This window comes from Purpureocillium lilacinum (assembly GCF_023168085.1).
Source record: "Purpureocillium lilacinum CBS 284.36 DNA, scaffold_4, whole genome shotgun sequence".
Classification (NCBI taxonomy): Eukaryota; Fungi; Ascomycota; class Sordariomycetes; order Hypocreales; family Ophiocordycipitaceae; genus Purpureocillium; species Purpureocillium lilacinum.
Window position 1 is genome coordinate 3,988,667 of NW_027072114.1, and position 18,248 is coordinate 4,006,914.

At 56.7% G+C, this 18,248-nt stretch overlaps 4 protein-coding genes across 4 annotated transcripts; 2 read left to right on the plus strand and 2 right to left on the minus strand.

The window, feature by feature from the left end:
* Positions 1 to 2,922: 2,922 nt before the first annotated feature.
* PLICBS_006374 (uncharacterized protein) lies at positions 2,923 to 4,505 on the minus strand (the record flags this gene model as incomplete). The annotated part of the gene is made up of 3 exons (XM_018327553.2): positions 2,923 to 3,396; positions 3,472 to 3,614; positions 3,677 to 4,505. The coding sequence occupies 3 exons, from the start codon at positions 4,503 to 4,505 to the stop codon at positions 2,923 to 2,925; spliced, it is 1,446 nt and encodes a 481-aa protein (XP_018173981.2).
* Positions 4,506 to 5,424: 919 nt separating this feature from the next.
* PLICBS_006375 (type I Iterative Polyketide synthase (PKS)) lies at positions 5,425 to 13,170 on the plus strand (the record flags this gene model as incomplete). The annotated part of the gene is made up of 4 exons (XM_018327552.2): positions 5,425 to 10,923; positions 10,980 to 11,264; positions 11,316 to 11,731; positions 11,781 to 13,170. The coding sequence occupies 4 exons, from the start codon at positions 5,425 to 5,427 to the stop codon at positions 13,168 to 13,170; spliced, it is 7,590 nt and encodes a 2,529-aa protein (XP_018173980.2).
* A 2,141-nt stretch (positions 13,171 to 15,311) lies between these two features.
* PLICBS_006376 (uncharacterized protein) lies at positions 15,312 to 16,229 on the plus strand (the record flags this gene model as incomplete). Its single annotated transcript, XM_065600933.1, has 2 exons — positions 15,312 to 15,824; positions 16,125 to 16,229. The coding sequence occupies 2 exons, from the start codon at positions 15,312 to 15,314 to the stop codon at positions 16,227 to 16,229; spliced, it is 618 nt and encodes a 205-aa protein (XP_065457005.1).
* Positions 16,230 to 16,426: 197 nt separating this feature from the next.
* Positions 16,427 to 17,730, minus strand: PLICBS_006377 (uncharacterized protein; the record flags this gene model as incomplete). The annotated part of the gene is made up of 3 exons (XM_018327550.2): positions 16,427 to 16,907; positions 16,983 to 17,202; positions 17,265 to 17,730. The coding sequence occupies 3 exons, from the start codon at positions 17,728 to 17,730 to the stop codon at positions 16,427 to 16,429; spliced, it is 1,167 nt and encodes a 388-aa protein (XP_018173978.2).
* Between the last annotated feature and the right edge of the window lie 518 nt (positions 17,731 to 18,248).

Consider the following 18,248-nt stretch of genomic DNA (forward strand, 5'->3'; position numbering starts at 1 on the left):
ACGTTGTTGAAACAGACGATGTCGGCCCTTTGCTGTTTCTCGTCTTCAATCATTTGGCACTCCGCTACCCGCCTTTGGAAGGCTGCTTTCGACCATATAGGCATGTATGGGTTGATGCTGTCAAAGTAAGGGCTGATCATCGCCTCGAGTATGACCAGCGGAGGCGGAGTGGGCGGAGCGCCATCATGGCCGAGCCTGTCGCCGATTCCTTTCATTTCCAGAGCGGCTAACCTCTCTGCCGCATGCAGTATGCGCTCTGGCTGCGCATCGATTCTGGCATTGGGCTCGCCCAATGGTACTAGGACCGAATGACCAAAGTTGTGCATCAATGCATCCAAGGACGTTGGCCCCACGTATTGTTGCGACCCGTCCGCCGCGTGCACCAACTGGAATTGTCCCGGCGGCAAGATACCCGGGCGGGACCCGGGCGACAACGAGGCTGACGATGTTGAAGAGGCTGTGGATGCGTGGCTCGCCGATTGAGGCACCGAGAGGACCGGAGTGTATCTCACCGGCTCGCGGGTCGTCGGATCTAGCTTGGCCAAGGTATCCTGGATGTCACCGATGACCTTCTCCAGTCGATCGATTCGGGTTCCGAGACCCATCACGGCATGACTTCTGCATCACAATAATATATCAGCACAGATTGAGACCGGAGCAGACGGTACTTCGATAGACTTCATGTTGGCCCCAGCCCCCACAGCCCTCTGCTGCCGCGAGACACAATGCAGCAAGAATGCGACGACGGGTTGGACGACGAAGATGGACAAATAGGGAATGAAAGTCAAGGGAAAGGGACGCAGCGGTGAGTGTTACGCCGCGTCTGCAGCGTTGGGTTGGGGTAGTATTCGATCAAAGAGAAGCAGTAATTTTGCGTACAGCATGATGGTCTGATTTGGCTTCTTTCCAAAGCCGGACCACTCGCAGTCAAGCCCGAGGCGGGTACAGTTGGAGCACCGCGGCCGCTCTCGTCCACAGCGGATCTTCTTCATGCGGCATTGGTCACACACTGACGGATTGTCATAAACGTTGGCTGCCGCACCCTTTCAGAGAGAGTATGTTGGGAGGCCAAAAAACAGGACGACGCGCAGCCTTACCGGTGTAGTCTTTCCCGCCGCCGGTGTCCTGCGTGTCGTCGGAACCCGCGCCTGGCTTGGGACTCGACCGGGCCGTCGTGCTCGCGGATGCAGACGAAGCGACAGTTCCCTCGTCCGGGAGATGCGATGTTCGTTTCTCCGCCGGCATCGCTGGCAGATTCAAGACAGAAAGTGAGTCGCCCAGGCGAAATGATGCACCAGCCAGGAAGCTACTCCCTTAAGACTATGCCGGTGTCAGGTTCCTCGGAGAAGGCTCAGCGTGCTTGCTTGATTGCGTCGCTCCGACCGAGTCTCTACATGTATGTACTCTGCGAAGCCAACCACATGTGGCGTTCGGGGGGCCCAATACGTCTATCTACGCAGCGGGCAGTACCTTTGGTGTTCCTACGGCACGGCGAGATAGTGGGGTCGGATGTAAGATGGGCGCCTTACACGTCTGACTCCATTCTGGGCCCCTCAACGTGCAAGAGCTGCACTGATGAGAAGGCTCCAAGTTCATGTGCTCATGCACTAATGAAGAGAACTGAAACGTCGGGCCTGGCGCTTTGTCGAGCAGCTACCAGATCCCGAGGCACATGTAGATCGACCAAACGCTTCGAGGATGCCCATGGAATTTCCATGAGCTTGTGAAGATGAGAGCAGAGCTGGGTTGTGACTGCCATGTGTGACCGTAAGCGGTGCCGTGGGCCGCTAAATCTGATCCTTGGTGCGGACGTGGACAGAAGGGCCAGGCACGGGAGGGTATGGCGCCACGGCTCAGCATCATATGTTTTGTGCGCTGTGCGCTTCAGGCGTCTTCGTCACATTCAGCTTTTTGTCACACTTATGCAGACTGTTGCCTGTGACAGCACTTAGGCAAGTACCCCTCCAGGGCTAACAGAACAGCGCCCATTCAACAGAAGTCGAAGTCAAGTTGCGGAACCAGCTCCACGACTGTCATGTCGGGGATGGGCATCGGCATCGGCATAGCGGCTTAGTGGGCACGGTGATCTACCGATTGAACTCCAAGCCCCGTGGAGAGATTGGGTTCGGTAACTGCCCGTCCGTGCCGTCACCGCAAAATACGAAAGGCGGGTGGCCGTCGGTCGAGAGCCGGCAAACCCGGCGTCGGCCGCATTCATGGTCTATGTGCGAACGAGCACATAATCATCTCAGCCCCAGGAGCCGTGGGTGGCACTGCAAATGGGAGACTTTTGTTGCCTGGTGCATCTGAGAGGCGCATGTCAACCGCTGCGACAACACTCGGTGTTTTCCCAACCCTGCAGATCCGACGCGGACCAGGTGCCGTCTTACCCGTGGCTGGCTCTTTCCAGAAGGCAAGAGGGCGGCAGTTGTCCGAGGATTTGGCTCCTTGTCACGGTCGGGCAAGGGTTCACGGCGCAGGATCTTACGTACATTTGATGCAACATAACAACTTGATTCGGGCGGCGGCGGGAGGGCTAGACCCGACCTAGACGCGGCGAGGATTGCGATGCGGAATCCGTCTCCCGCCCCTGTTCGCGTTCCGCTGACAGAACCCAAAGATGCCGTTCTGCGGATCGTTCTCAGCACTAACTTTCGTATTGGGGCTCGATGCATGGATCAAGCTTGGTGTACGGATCGTTCCGTGCGGTCCCGTCCATCGCCAAGCGTCCAACCCGATTGGATCGGGCCACGGGCTTTCGTCAATTTGGCGTTTTTGGACCTTGGCAATCTTGCTTGAGCTGGGGGGTCAAGCGCCAAGGTTTCACGTCGCGTTTCACTGAATTGGAACAGAGCTGAGAGATCTGCCCCCGGGAACCCAACATTCATGTCCAGTAAAAGATGGCATTAGGCTGAGCGGCAACTACTCAAAGGGATTCGCTGCCAGCTGCGACAGATCCATCTTCTGAACATTGGCGGCCTGCGCCAACCCGTACACCTTGCGCATTGCGCTCGGGATCTCGTTTCCTGGCGTCTTGCTCTGCTGGATGTCGAGCATCTCACGAGCCCACCTGCAGATGGATGCCGCCAGCCCCTCGACTTCCTTCTCGGTGTTTCCAGCATGAATAACTAGACGTACGCGACCTGTGCCGCGAGGGACCACGGGGGGATCAATGGGAATCGCCGTGAAACCGTCCCCGTGCAAATGCATCGTCAGGAAGTAATTCTGGCCCTGACGAGTCCACACAGGCAGAAACTGCGTCACAAAGGGCCTCGCCTCGATGTCTTCGCTGACGGGGATGGAGCATATGCCCGTGTCAACCGCATCTTGCCAGTCAGTGTCTGCCTCGATTGTCTCGCAGAAATGCCTGACTAGGTGCTGGACGCGAGCTTGGAGCTACATGTGACGCGCGGGGTCGACGTGTCAGTGTCCGACCCGATGACTTCCGACATGTTCTCGCGATTAACGTACCTTTTGGGTTTGCCCTGTTTCCATTAGATTGTACGCCGCACGGATTGCCGCAAGCATGGGAAACGACGGCGCCGTCGTGTAGATGACAGGACGGGCGAAGTTGATGAGTGTGTTGAGCACCGTCGAGTTGGCGAGAATCGCGGCTGTCGCAGTGGTTTAGCAGGGGTTCATCGCGTTAGTTCGTCAGAGGAACTCAATAACATACCTCCCGTGGTGCCCAAGCCCTTGCCGTAGGTATGGAGGCGTATGGCAATCTCCTTCTCAAGACCAAGAGCCGACACCAAGCCGCGGCCATTCTCGCCCACGAGCCCAGTGCTATGAGCCTCATCGATGATGATTTGGGCGTTCCCATTAGGGAAAATGTCCCGAACGACCTCAACGATCTCGGCGAGAGGAGTGACATCACCGTCCATGCTGTACACTGCCTCCACACCAATGAGCACGCAGCGTGTGCCTTGTCGAATGAGCGGCTGGGCCTCTTTGAGCGCGATAAGTGTCTCTCTTAGTGAGTCTGCGCTGTTGTGTTTGAACGGTATCTGGTTGGTAGCCAGACTGGCCTTCATGCCGTCGTGCACGCTGGCGTGGATGAGTTCATCGTAGACGATGACATCTCCAGGACGCGGAACAGCTGAGAATATGGCGCAATTGGCGTCGTAGCCAGAGCCCACAATGAGTGAGCCCTCTGCTCCATGAAAGTCCGCAATCTGCCTTTCTAGGTCTTCCAAATAGGCATTATTGCCGTCAGATATGCGTGACCCTGTGCTTCCAACCTCAAAATCTGGATTCCGATCCAGCTCCTCGAGAAAAGCCTCTCGGAGTAGCCCCGACGTGGCAAGAGAAAGAAAGTCGTTGGAGGAAAAGTCAACCTTGTGCTCAAAACGGTGCAATGTCACGAGGTTGTGACCGGCGCGTCGTTCGTCCAAAGCAGCCTCCAAGTTTCGATAGAACAACGGCGCGTTCTTCATTGTTGGAGCCTTGAGTTTCTGGGAGGCGACCCATTTCTGGATCTGAGACAGGTCCTGCCCTGCATACATTGACGTTGAGGTTGAGACAGGCATGATGAATCGTGAGACGACAGTATGAATGCCGCCTGTATGAGGGGGGAAAGCCAATAAGTGGGCAACTTGTTCCTGACGCGTCGTGATATTGCGGTTAATACGAGATCTCACCGCTAACCTTACACATGCGAAAGCTTCGGGATGGAATTGAAGTGGACACTTGGGCCAGATGCGACTTTGAGTGCGGTCAGCTCACGTCACGCGTGGGGTATTGCTCACAGTTTACGCTGCGGCTGCCTGGTGGCGTGATTGCGTGCCCGACTTCAAGCTTGAATATATGGTCCGACGAAAATGGGAGAGCACAAGCAAGCGGTGGAGGTATCTGGACGGAACCCGACGCGTACCACATCCCCACATGCTGGAACCACGCAAGTACGGCAGCCTCAACACGTGTGTCCCAACAGTTTAAACGGTGTTGTTTCGGCATGACCACCGTACAGGATCAGCCCAGAATCTCACCTGCCGCGTATGTCTACCGGGAGCCATGCCGTCGCGGAACCCGTCTTATCTGACGCAGACACGGGTTCCGCGAGGTTTAAAATCACAGCACGAGGCCGTTCCTGCAGGAATATGAACCCTGCATTGTAGACATGAACGGTCGTTGCCGGAACCCGCTGAGTCATGTTGCTATGAGCAGGAAGGCTTCACTGTTTACTGCTGTTGAAGGCGAAGCCCTCAGCTGATGGCCCTGCCGAAATATTGTCGGGATTGTTCTTTTCTTATTTATAAAGGGGCTCAACTGCCGTAGGCCGTCTGTTGACAACAAGCTCAGGCAAGGGTACCGATTTCAACATCTCAAACACCACCCGTCCCGCTGCAGCTTGTCCCGCTGCAGGTTTCATTTGCCAGCCAGGTTGCTTTGTCCCACGCAAGAACGTGGCATACTGCAGATACAATGGGCCCCACGGCAATCACTGGCAACACAACCTCGCTTGTCTCAGATCTTCCAGATCTGTCTAGTTCCCGCCTTGGCAATGGGGCCGCGAATGGCCACGGCGACGGGGCTCATGGTGTCAATACAAACGGACACCTGAATGGCAACGGCCAGGCGAATGGCCATACAAACGGTCACGTAAATGGCCACTCGAACGGCACAACCGATCACTCGTCCTCACGGACGCCAACAGGCGCCACCAATGGCTCGCATGCAAGCAAGAGCCCGGCGACAGAGCCGATTGCCATCTGCGGCATGTCAGTGCGTCTTCCCGGAGGACTGCACACACCACAGCAGTTTTGGGACTTTCTACTGTCCAAGAAAGATGCCCGCGGCCCCGTTCCGGAGTCTCGGTATAATGTGTCCTCGTATCACACTGAGCCGCGAAAGCCTGGCAGTGTCGGGACAGAGTATGGCTACTTTCTTGACGAGAGCATCGACATCGCAACCGTCGACACATCATTTTTCAGCATGCGCAGAGCCGAGGTTGAGCGAACAGACCCGCAACAGCGACAAATGCTGGAGGTCGCTCGCGAGTGTATGGAGGACGCAGGAGAGAAAGACTACAAGGGCCGCCCGATCGGCTGCTACATGGGAAGCTTCGGCGAGGACTGGACAGAAATGTTTGCCAAAGAAAGCCAGCAATACGGCCTCTACCGGATTACGGGATACGGAGACTTTATGCTGCCCAATCGCGTGTCATATGAGATGGACTTGATGGGACCAAGCTTGATCGTCCGGACGGCTTGTTCTTCATCGCTGGTCGCGCTGCACGAGGCTTGCTTGGCCGTGTCCAGAGGTGACTGCGAAGGGGCCATCGTCGGAGGCGCCAACCTCATCATGGCCCCGGGCATGACGGCTGCCATGACGGAACAGGGCGTCATTGCCCCTGACGGCTCATGCAAGACGTTTTCCGCGGACGCCAATGGGTATGCCCGAGGCGAAGCGATCTCGGCCATCTACATCAAGCCACTGTCTGCCGCGATCCGCGATGGCAACCCTGTTCGAGCCGTCATCCGAGGAACGGCTTCCAACAGTGACGGAAGGGGTACTGCCGGCGCCATCCAGGTGCCAAACGATGTCGCCCAGGAGGCTGTGATCCGACGAGCGTACGAAGTTGCCGGCATCTCAGACTTTTCCGAGACTGCGTTTGTCGAGTGCCACGGGACTGGCACCATGATCGGCGACCCCTTGGAGACCAAGGCTGTCGGCCGTGTATTTGGACCCTCTGGGGGGATCCAAATCGGATCTGTCAAGCCCAATCTCGGCCACTCGGAGGGAGCCTCGGGTCTCTCGTCTCTCATCAAGGCAGTCATGGCATTGGAAAGTCGCACCATCCCGCCCAACATCAAGTTCAATACGCCAAACCCGGATATCCCTTGGGAATCGTGCGGCTTGTCTGTGCCCACGGAGCCAATGCCGTGGCCCGAGGCGCGTCTCGAGCGTATCAGTGTCAATTCGTTCGGAATCGGAGGCAGCAATGCTCATGCCATTCTCGATTCCGCGCAAAGTTTCGGCATCTCTCCCAGTTCCAAGAGGCCAGTCACATCGCCGCAGTTGCTTCTTTACTCCGCCAACACGGCCGACTCCCTCAAAGCCATGATTGCCAACTACGAAGAGTACATGGAGAAGAACCCCGACAGAGTCGGCGACCTGGCTTTCACTCTTGGCAACCGAAGAGAGCATTTGCCGCACCGGGCGTTCTCGGTGGCAAGCCCACTGGGAGCCGTCACGACGTCTCCGATAGCCAAGGCAGGGCCAGCACCTAGTGTCGTCATGGTCTTCACGGGCCAGGGAGCCCAATGGCCGCAGATGGGCCGCCGCCTGTTCCACAGCGCCGAGTTCCCCATCTTTAAGAAGACCATACAGGCGCTGGACGTCCATCTGCGTTCGGTGCGGAATGCACCGGACTGGACCATTGAGGAGGAGTTGCAAAAGCCGACAAAGACCAGCAGGCTGGGATCCGCCGAGCTTTCGCAACCACTCTGCACGGCGATCCAAATCGCATTGGTAGACACCCTTGCGTCCATCGGGATTGAGCCAGCAGCTGTCGTTGGCCACTCTAGTGGCGAGGTGGCGGCGGCCTACGCCGCCGGCGCCATCACGGCCAACGAAGCCATCACCGTCGCTTTCCACCGTGGCCAGGTCACCAAGCTGCAGACCAAGTCGGGTGCTATGGCGGCGATTGGTATGGGCTCTACTGATGTCCGCGAGTTCCTGCAACCGGGGGTCATTGTCGCTTGCGAAAACTCCCCCAAGAGTGTCACTCTTGCGGGCGACTCCGACGCGGTCCACAGTGTCGTGGCCAAGATCAAGGAGGCTCGCCCGGATGTCCTGGCTCGTCTCTTGCAGGTCGACAAGGCCTACCACTCGCATCACATGGCTGAAATTGGCGATGACTACCATGCTCTGATCGAGAACAATGTGTCCGCCAAGAACCCGCGAAAGCTATTCTTCAGTAGCGTGGAGGCGAAGCTGCTCACCCAGGCCCAAAGCTTCGGGCCGAGGTACTGGCAAAAGAACCTCGAGTCTCCCGTCCTCTTCAACTCTGCTGTCACCGGAATCTTGCGTCATGATATTGCCAAGAACATGGTGCTTCTCGAAGTCGGGCCGCATTCGGCCCTTGCGGGACCTCTGCGACAGATCCAGACACAGCTTTCCGACTCATCGCCATACGCCTCCGCACTCGCTCGCAACCAAAACGACGTGGAGGCGTTCCTCACGGCGGTAGGAAAGCTACATGTCCTCAATGTCCCGGTTCACTTGGAAAAGGTCATTTCCAAGGGCACGGTCCTGCCTGATCTGCCGAGATACCCATGGAACCATTCGGAGAAGTTCTGGTACGAGTCCAGGCTGAGCAAGGAGTGGCGACAACGCGAACACAAGTACCACGACCTCTTGGGCGTCCGCGTGCCGGAAAGCCTCGAATTCGACGTGCACTTCCGCAACCTGTTCCATCTGGACAACGCACCATGGATCCGCGACCACAAAGTGGGCGACGACATCGTGTTCCCGTTTGCAGGCTACGCGGGGATGATTGGCGAGGCAGTGCGCCAGCTGACCGGCGTGGAGGAAGCCTTCACCCTGCGCAACGTTGTGGTCAGCACGGCGCTTGTTCTCAACGACGGCAAGCCAGTTGAGATCATGACTACAATGCGGCGCCACCGCCTTACCAATTCGCTTGACAGCGACTGGTGGGAGTTTACCATTGCGTCGTACAATGGCACGACTTGGACCAAGCACTGCTTTGGCGAAGCCAAGGCTCACAACGAGCGAGGTGCCTATGCGGTGATGAAGACGCCACTCTTGAGAAAGGTCGGAACACGTCGCTGCTACGATTCCATGGCCAAGTCTGGTCTCAATTTCGGCCCTGCGTTCCAGAGACTCGACGACGTCCGCTCCGACACGCTGACTCAAAAGGCAACTGCAGAAGTCTATGCCGGAGAGAACGAGGGCAAGGACTACCACCTGCATCCGACAGTCATTGATGCCTCACTGCAGCTGCTCAGCGTCGCTGCGTCCAAGGGCTACGCCGACTCGACGACCAAGATGATGGTTCCCACCAACATTGAGGAAATGTGCATCTACCGCTGCTCGGACAATGTGCAAGTTCGCGCGTCTGCTTCCTACACACCCAACGGCTCAATTGCGGGAGACGGACAAGCCATAGCCGCAGACGGCAAGCTTGTCCTGCGAAGTACTGGAATCAGGCTCTCCATCGTCGACGACCAGAGCGACGGCGAGTCTAGCGGCGCCACTGCTCGAGCGGAATGGGGCCCTCACATTGACTTTTTGGACGTCAACACTCTCATCAAGCCATCGGTTGACCGCAGCGAGCACATGCCCCTTCTTACTGAGCTCTCGCAACTCTGCATGGCTCACACGAAGCGAGTGATTGCGGGATTGAACACATCGATTGCCCACCTGCACAAGTACCGTTCATGGATCGATCGTCAACTGGAAGCTCCGGGCCTTGCTACTCTAGCCACCCTGGATCGCACTGCCATTGAGAGTCGGGTCAACCGTATTGTCAATGAGCTGTCGCAGACCCCAGCGGTGGATGCGGCTGTGGCTATCCACAAGATCTTCAGCAATGTCGAGAGAATTTTCTCGGGCGAGGTCGAGGCTCTAGATCTTTTGCTGAGCGACGACACGTTGACGAAGCTCTATGTCTTTATGGACCAGTGCGACGAGTCTCAATTCTTCAAGCATCTCACTCACAGCAAGCCCAACTTGCGTGTTCTTGAGATCGGTGCAGGAACGGGAGGCTCGACGGCGAACATCCTGCAACAGCTCACGCCTGACGGCAAGAAGCTGTACTCCAAGTACACGTACACCGACATTTCCTCAGGCTTCTTTGTGGCGGCCAAGGAGAGATTCGCCGCATTCTCTAATATGGAGTACGCAACGCTGGACATTAGCAAGGATCTTGCCGAGCAGGGCTTCGACGGCCGCAAGTATGACTTGATCCTGGCTACGAATGTCATTCACGCCACACGGTCGCTCAACGAGAGCTTGCGGAACGTTCGAGAGCTGCTTGACCCCAACGGCCGCTTCTTGCTGCACGAGCTCACATCGACTTCCAAGTGGGTCAATTATGTTTGGGGTACCTTGGCCGGCTGGTGGTATGGTGAGCCTGACGGTCGACCTGATGAGCCGTACGTCAGTGTGGAACGTTGGGCCAAGGAGTTCCAGGGTGCTGGCTTCCGGGCACCCGATGCCGCAGTACTCGACTCAGCGGCACCGCATCAACTCAATGCCATGATCGTGGCCAGGCCGGCCATTGAGTCCCTCCCCGAGAAACGGGTTACCGTTGTGGCCTTGAACGAAAAGTCAGGGAATGCAGCTACGCTGCTCCAGACTCTCGAGGGCAGGGGCTACGCTGTTGATCGATCCACGCTAAGCAATCTTCAACTGTCCGCAGGTAGAGATGTCATCGCTCTACTTGACGAGGACAGGCCCTTCTTTGAGGACGCTGATGAGACCCGGCTTGCATCATTCCAGAACCTCGTGAGCAGCTTGAAGGACGCGGGGATCCTCTGGGTGACTGGCCTTTCGCAAATCCGCTGCGACGACCCACGGTTTGCTCAGATCAATGGCATTGCCCGCGGCATTCGCTCTGAAATGCTGGTCGACTTTGCCACCTGCGAGGTCGACAGCGTCGTGTCCTCACTGGGCAAGATTGCTGACGTGTTTGAGAGGTTTCAATTGCGCCAGGAAGACGAGGCTCTTAAACCTGAGTTCGAGTACGCAATTGTGGACAACACGGTGCATGTCGGACGCATTCATCCGTTCGCCATTCAGGAGGAGCTTTTGGTGTCCGATTCGAACGACGCTGTCGCTCTCCGCACGAGCAAGCCTGGGCGGCTTACAGCGCTGCATTGGGCTCGCCACCATATCGGTGAGCTGGAAGGCGACCAAGTGGAAGTAGACGCCTATGCCACCGGTTTGAACTTCAAGGTCAGTCTCAATCCATTACACTGTCTCTCACTCTTGTCGCTGACTTTGACCTGCAGGATGTCCTTTGCGCCATGGGTATCGTAGAGGCGTCCGAGAATGGCTTCGGCCTTGAGGCCGCTGGCATTGTGCGCCGCACCGGACCGCAGGTCAAGGGCTTGCAGGCCGGTGACCGTGTTATGCTCATCGGTCACTGTGCGTTCGCTACGCGAATCGTTGTGTCGGAGAACTTGTGCGAGAAGATTCCCGACGACTTGGCGTTCGAAGACGCGGCAACGATGCCTTGCGTTTTTGCCACGTCTATTTACTCCATCTTCAACATTGGTAATCTGAAGAAGGGACAGGTTCGTTGACTCGAGGATGGCTGTCATATGTGGTCCCTGACAAGCCTCTAGTCCATTCTCATCCACAGTGCCTGTGGTGGTGTCGGCCTCGCGACCATCCAGCTTGCGCAGATGGTTGGCGCCGAGATCTACGCCACGGTAGGCAATGAAGACAAGGTCACGTATCTCATGGAGACGTTTGGTCTGCCGCGAAACCGCATCTTCAACTCCCGCAACACGTCCTTCGTTGACGACGTCCTGCGCGAGACGAATGGCGAAGGCGTCGACCTCGCGCTCAACTCCTTGTCTGGCGAGCTCCTGCACGCTACCTGGAAGTGCATCGCTGTGTTCGGCAAGATGGTCGAGATTGGCAAGAGAGATCTCATCGGTGCCGGCAAGCTGGATCTCAGCATCTTTGAGGCCAACCGCAACTACTGCTGCGTCGATTTGGACCAGATTTGTTTCCGCAAGCCGACGATTGCGAAGGAGTACGTTCTCGGCGAACCACTGACACGAAGAGGCGCTAACATCTTCTAGGCTTCTCGGAACTATCGTCCGTCTCTTCAAGGAGCGCCATGTTCAGCCCATCAAGCCGATCAAGGTCTTTAGCTCTGATGCCACCCTTGATGCCTTCCGGTACATGCAGCAGGGCGTGCACCTGGGCAAGATTGTCGTCGCGATGCGTGACGCTGATGGCCAGACGAATCTCGGAGCGGCGATTAAAGAAAGGAAGCAGCCAATTGCTTTCAACAACTCGGGGGCATACCTGCTGGTCGGTGGCCTTGGAGGGTTGGGTCGCTCCATCTCCACCTGGATGGTCGAGCGAGGAGCCCGCCATCTGATCTACCTCTCGCGAAGCGCTGGCGCACTGGTCAAGCACCAAGAATTCGCCGAAGAGCTGTCCAGCATGGGTTGCCGCGTTGACTTTGTGCAAGGCGACGTGACCAACCTGGCGGACGTGACCAAGGCTGTCGACAAGGCCCAGGGCTGGTTGCGCGGCATCTTGCAAATGTCCATGGTGCTGTCGGACCAGAACTTTGCGCGCATGACAATCCAGGAGTGGAAGACGGCCGTTGATCCCAAGGTCAAGGGCACATGGAACCTTCACAACGCTTCGCTGGCCGCCCAGGCCAAGCTGGACTTCTTCGTCCTCTTCAGCTCCCTGTCCGGCATCATCGGACAGCCCGGCCAGACCAACTACGCTGGCGCGAATACCTTCTTGGATGCTTTCTCTCAGTACCGCACCAACAAAGGCCTGCCGGCTTGCGCAATCAATATCGGTGCGGTAGAGGAAGTCGGATACATGGCTGAGCATGATGCGCTGATGCAGAAGCTGAAGAGCGCTGGCGGTGCGGACGGCACTGTCTCTGAGCGCGAGCTTCTCGAGGCCATGGGGGTGGCGATGACCGCGCTGTCCCGCACCACCACGACTAACGAGCGGCGGGCCACTCCATCCAACAACTTCTGCCTAGGCTTCCGCTCCAATATTCCCCTCAGCGACCCAAGCGTCCGCTCGCTGTGGAAGAAGGACCTCCGGATGGCCGTCTTCCACAACAGCGGGGAGAGTGGCAACGCAGCGGGCGCTGGTTCCAACGATGCGCTCAAGTCATTCATCAGCCAGGCAAAGAGCGACGCGGCACTGCTCGGAAAGGCCGACTCGGCGCATTTCCTCGCCGTGGAGATTGGCAAGAAGGTGTTTAGCTTCCTGCTCAAGTCGGAAGAGGACCTGCAGACATCATGTTCGCTGTCGGACCTCGGCATGGACTCGCTCGTCGCAATTGAGATGAGGCAATGGTGGAAGACGGTCTTTGGCTTTGACATAAGCGTGCTGGAAATGATGGGAATGGGCACGTTGGATGCGCTCGGCGAGCATGCGGCCAAGGGCATGCAAAAGGCATTCCATGGTGAGGGGGAATCGTCGAATTAGGGACGTGGACCAAAACATGGCCTGGCTTTGAAGGTCTTTGCAACACAGACGACTGCCGGTGTTATTCCTCGGATGTGGATTAGTAAATAGAATCTCGTTTATGTGTCAAGTTCGTACAAATGATGAGCTTTTTCAGACTTTGGGTGCAACGCCGTCGACCCTCCGACTTCTGCTGATCGCTGAGTGTCTCCAAGTTCTCCCAGTTCCATCCCGCCGAGCTCGGGCACGCCGACGCGCCCCTTTGCCTCGCTTGCTGACAGCTCCGGGGTTCTGTTTGCCTCACTTGATGGTGGAGGCATCCTACTTGCGATTCGCTTCTTCGCGCGCCGCCGCCAGAGGAAGTAGCCGCCCAAGGAAATGAGCAGCAGCGCGCCCGCGACACCTCCAACGGCTCCGCCGATGACCGAACCAGAACTTGAAGTCGTCACCTCACTCTGCAAAGATGTCGTCGGCTTCGGCGGAACCGGAGGCGCTGTCCAGTTCTGGCAGTTTATGTAGGATGCGAGACTGGCCGAGTGGTTAAAGGTTGTACAGAACTGTTGCTGAAATGCCGCGGCCGTATCGTTGTCGGCCGCGGAACACTTCGAACCGAAACAGCAGGCGGTGTTTTTGTACGCGTCCGGTCTGCCACACATGCATCCCCATTGGCGTTCCTCGCATGGCGACGTAGCTGTGAATAAATAGTCGTCAAAGCAAGGGTACTGCGGTCGAGAGCAGTCAGACTCGAGGGACTCGAGGTCACGACCTGGGGAGGTTCAATGGTCGACTTACTGCGCATGGCGGTACACAGTATGTGCCCGACGGGGTTTCAGCACAGGACGATGTTGTTGGAGCCGTCGACATGGTCAAGCCAATTGAATCCCCATTGACACAACATGAAAGAGGTCCGACGCGACGCAAACGTGAAGCGCAACAACCGAAACCGTCCCGTCTACTTGTTCCATCATCAATATTCCTACTGCGCAGTGGTGAGGTCCTGACTCCTGACGGCACAACGCGCATGATCGACAAGAATCGGACCCATGTTGAGGCGTTCATGCATGCCCAATCCCCGTGACCGTCGTACTTCGTATAGGTAGCAATTTATCCAGGTACCGACTTTCCCTTCTCACAAATGAGCTCCGAGACCAACACGCACCTGTTGCAAGAATCCATGTCGAGGAAGGGCCCGACATGCAGTTCGCCCCATTGGTCTTGCCGTTCTGTCGGACAAGGGAGCCGCGCTTCCACAGGCTGTCCCCGCCCAGCCGCCGCAATGGCCAGGGGGGCTTTGCTTCGTACGTCACTGCAAGCATAGCACTCTTTCATTGAGTGCATGGCCCTCCAACACGGCTTGTTTCAAATACGCCAAACGAGAGGCAAACTCGGTAAACGGTTGTATTCACCGGGAGGCAGCTACGTCGCCGGATCTATGCTGTGCCCTCGCCGATGGTGGGGGCTCGGTGCCAAACGGTGGCAAGGGTGCAACGTCGCGCAGCATTCACCCCACGGTATCGTAGGGTTTGCTGGTCAGTCGACCTTCGAGCCACACCTGCCTCTCCCAACATCCGCTTGATTAATTGATGCTTTGCCACCCTACAAGTTTGCGTGTCACAGTCCGGTACGCCGTGAATTGTTGTGCCTCGAGCTTGTTGGCTACTTTCGACGGCCTGCCCTCGTTTGTCTTGAGGGGCTCTTTTTGGCAGTCCCTCGAGGCCATGTGTGAGCAAGTAGACATTGAATCGAGCGCCCGCGATGGGAAGCCATGTCCCTGTGCGATACCCGAGTTTGCCAATGCATGGAGCCCTAAAATCCACATGGTTCTGCACAGGTTGGGTGTTATTGAAGCAGAATATCGAGTTGGCGCATGTGGTGAGCCAACATGACATTCTGTTTCCGGCGGCCGACCACTGGTACGTAAACCTTGTCAACAAACCGCTTCCATTCAAACTGTGTGACGGCGGAGGTCTTGATAGGGAGAATACCTGCTCACAGCCCGAGCTCAGCAAACAGGCCGAATTATCGCCAATATAAAGTCCTGAGATCTGCCCCAAGTCCACGAGACGGAGGAGCGTGCCTCTTAGCTCGTCGCTTCCACGCACTGCTTACAAGACACTAACACGAGCTTTTGAACATACATTGATCACAAAAGACCCTAAATGATGGCTTTGGCTAACTACTCCCCGGCTATTTTCAACGCGCTACCCGATCTTGGGGATAGTGGCCGGGAGTTCGACGCCCGAAATGGCAACAGCCTGGTCGAGAAGATCGGGGACCTCTTCGTCAAGCACAACATGGAGTACAAATTCGGCCTCAGTCTTCTCCACCGCCATTTTGACATTGGGGAGGAGGAGCGCATGGTTGAGTACCGCGGCACGTCGTCCCCATGGGGCGCCTGTCTCAGCATGACCAGCCCTGCCATTCGTGCCATCAATTGGGCCGTTGCCGACGATGGCACCTTTAGGCCATTTGAGTTCGAGTACAGCCCGGATGATCGCGACAGCATTGAACCTTGCAACCCCGAGAATGCGAAGTTTGCCGATGCATTCAAAGCTCTTCTTCATGACGAGCATGCCGCTGGTCTGTTCGGCATCTGTGCCCATCCAGGTCTAGGCTTCAAAGGACGTGTTGAGATCACTGAGGGCCGGACCAATATCAACCTCGCTCCGGAACATGTACGTTGTCGCCTCCAATGCACCGTGATATCTTACTTACAGGCATTGACTGTGCTATCAAGGCTTTAGATCTCATGAACAGACGCGATGCAGCGTGGTTCTTCGACCCCCAGCTCCGGGGTTCTTGTGTTTGCGTCTGTGGTGGACAGACGCACGGGACAGCGAGCAACCCGCACAAAGGCCACGTGGGGGACCGTTGAAAGCCCCCTCGACGCAATTACCTTGTGTCTATTCACAGACACGGTTTGCCAATTCTCGATCTGCTTTTGACATTGACTTTGCGCACGTTTTTCCTCATAGGCCGTTACAAAGCCATGGGAATGGGAGCAGACTGGAAGCTTCAGCGATGTCAGCCTGTACTTCACAGTGCCACGGTTTTTGTATGCAGCGGAAAACTGGAAGTAGATGCAAGTTGGGAACATAGTTCAAATGTTTGTTTGGTCATAAAACACTCTGCACTTGAAGCTATTCCACAGTCCAAGGAAGAAACGGAGGCTCATGGCTCGAGCATCTCATACAGCGTGACATGACTTGGAAGTGGACGAGCTACATCAGAAACCATACATGTACCGCTAGTGCCAACGCTAATAACTACCGCACAATCACTTGCTCTTGCACATTTCAACAAGCTCGTCACGAGTAAACGCCCCCTCATGCTCGCTGCGGAGAAAATTGTCGATCTCGGCGTCGACAGCCCGATTTGCCGGATCCTGAACAATGAGTTCCACATCATGGCCTAGACCCTTGATCAGCCACGATCGCTCAGCCATCCACCTATGAAGGCCCTTGCTGAAGCAGGAATCGATAATCAGATTCTTCCAGTCGACGACGGGATCTGTCAGGATCGAGTTCATAGACGCGGCGAGAGAAGAGTGAGCCGAATCCGACGAAGCAAGAGAAGACAAGTGAGATAAGAAGACTTGACGATCGGCTGCGAGCTCAGGATATGGCAGAACAGATTCAACGGAGGTATTGTCTTTGGGCGATGAGGAGTCCGCCACATCACGCCCCACGGCGAGCAGGCGCGGCCATTTCAAGGCTACCTCCAGGGGCCGGAACCGAGCGAGTTTCCAATCGACAACCCTAGATGATGCATCGAGATTAGTACGGTACCTGCACATAGGCTGCAACACCGTGGTATCTTGTTGGGAAACTCACCCTGTAATGTTGTAGTCGGAGTCTACAATGATCTTGTGCGCCGCCAGGTTGCTGTGAGTCAGCGCGAAAAGCGGCGACTCCGCGCGAACAGCTTTCCGAACTAAGGCTCCAAGGACGAAGCAACTACGGAGGTCGACTTCAGGGAGTGTCCCGTTCATCACGCGTGATACTTTGCTGCCGATAATGTCCATGAGGTGACGTTGGGCCAAATCACTTGAACCTGTAGTGCGTCAGCCGAAGGCAGCCCTTGGCTTGGTAGGCGGATAGAACTGGGGTTCGAACGCGATTCAGAAGTGCATTGCGCCAAATTTAGCTGAATATCGGCGAGCTGGCAAAGGACCTTTTGTCTCTTTTCGGCGGCGAGCGCGGATGACCATTCCAATGCGACACCCGGAAGCCAGTTCACGACCATGTACGGGCGGCCGAGTGGATTGTCGAAGCTGGAATCCGAGCCGATGAGCTTGGGTGCCCAGCGGAAGCCAGCTTCGTTGAGCTTGAGGAGGGTGTCAACCTCGTCTTGGACTAAATCCGCGATGAAGCTCGGCGAAAGCGTGCCATCCTGGTGGATGGGGATGCGAACAGCCCAAGTGTCGCCGTCCTCGAAACGCACGGCAAAAATCTGCGTCTGGCCCAGCTGGATTGGCTTGTCCTCTGTGCCGTGTGTGAGGTGCGGTGTTTTACCATCAGTTCGCAATGCAGCGGCAACGGCGAGGACTTTATCCGCAGGGAGTAACGGTTGGGGGCTCATGATGGTGGTGAGTCGGCCGCTCCTGCTGGTTTGGTTTCCGTAGGACGGACATGGAGGCTGATGAGCTGTGGGCGGCGATGGCATACAGCGGGCAACGGCTATGTATATGCGCCTCGATTCACTGCGTATCCATGGGTGACATGCATGTGCGCAATCTACTGCGGGACGCATAGTTGGCCGGCGTGCCTGCGTGCGAGTATGCACGCATGCTGTTCACGTTGGCCGGTTGGCCTGTTGGTCCAACGGTGTTTCAGGCCGTCTTGTTATGCGTGTTCGAAGCCATAGCATTGGCTGCGCCGCGACCCGGTAATACCAGACGTCCGCCTCTGGCCGTGCTGTTATTCTTCAGTTCAACAGTTCATCCCCTGATCACCGGCCCCTTCGTAGGCTGCCCAGGTCGCTCAACGACTGGACACACAGGAGCACCCCCGTGGTCGCGAGAAAACACTCGATGTGAACTAGAGCTGTTCCTTTCGAATCAGGCCCTGCAGTTGGACATGAGTTACGTAGGTGCGGGC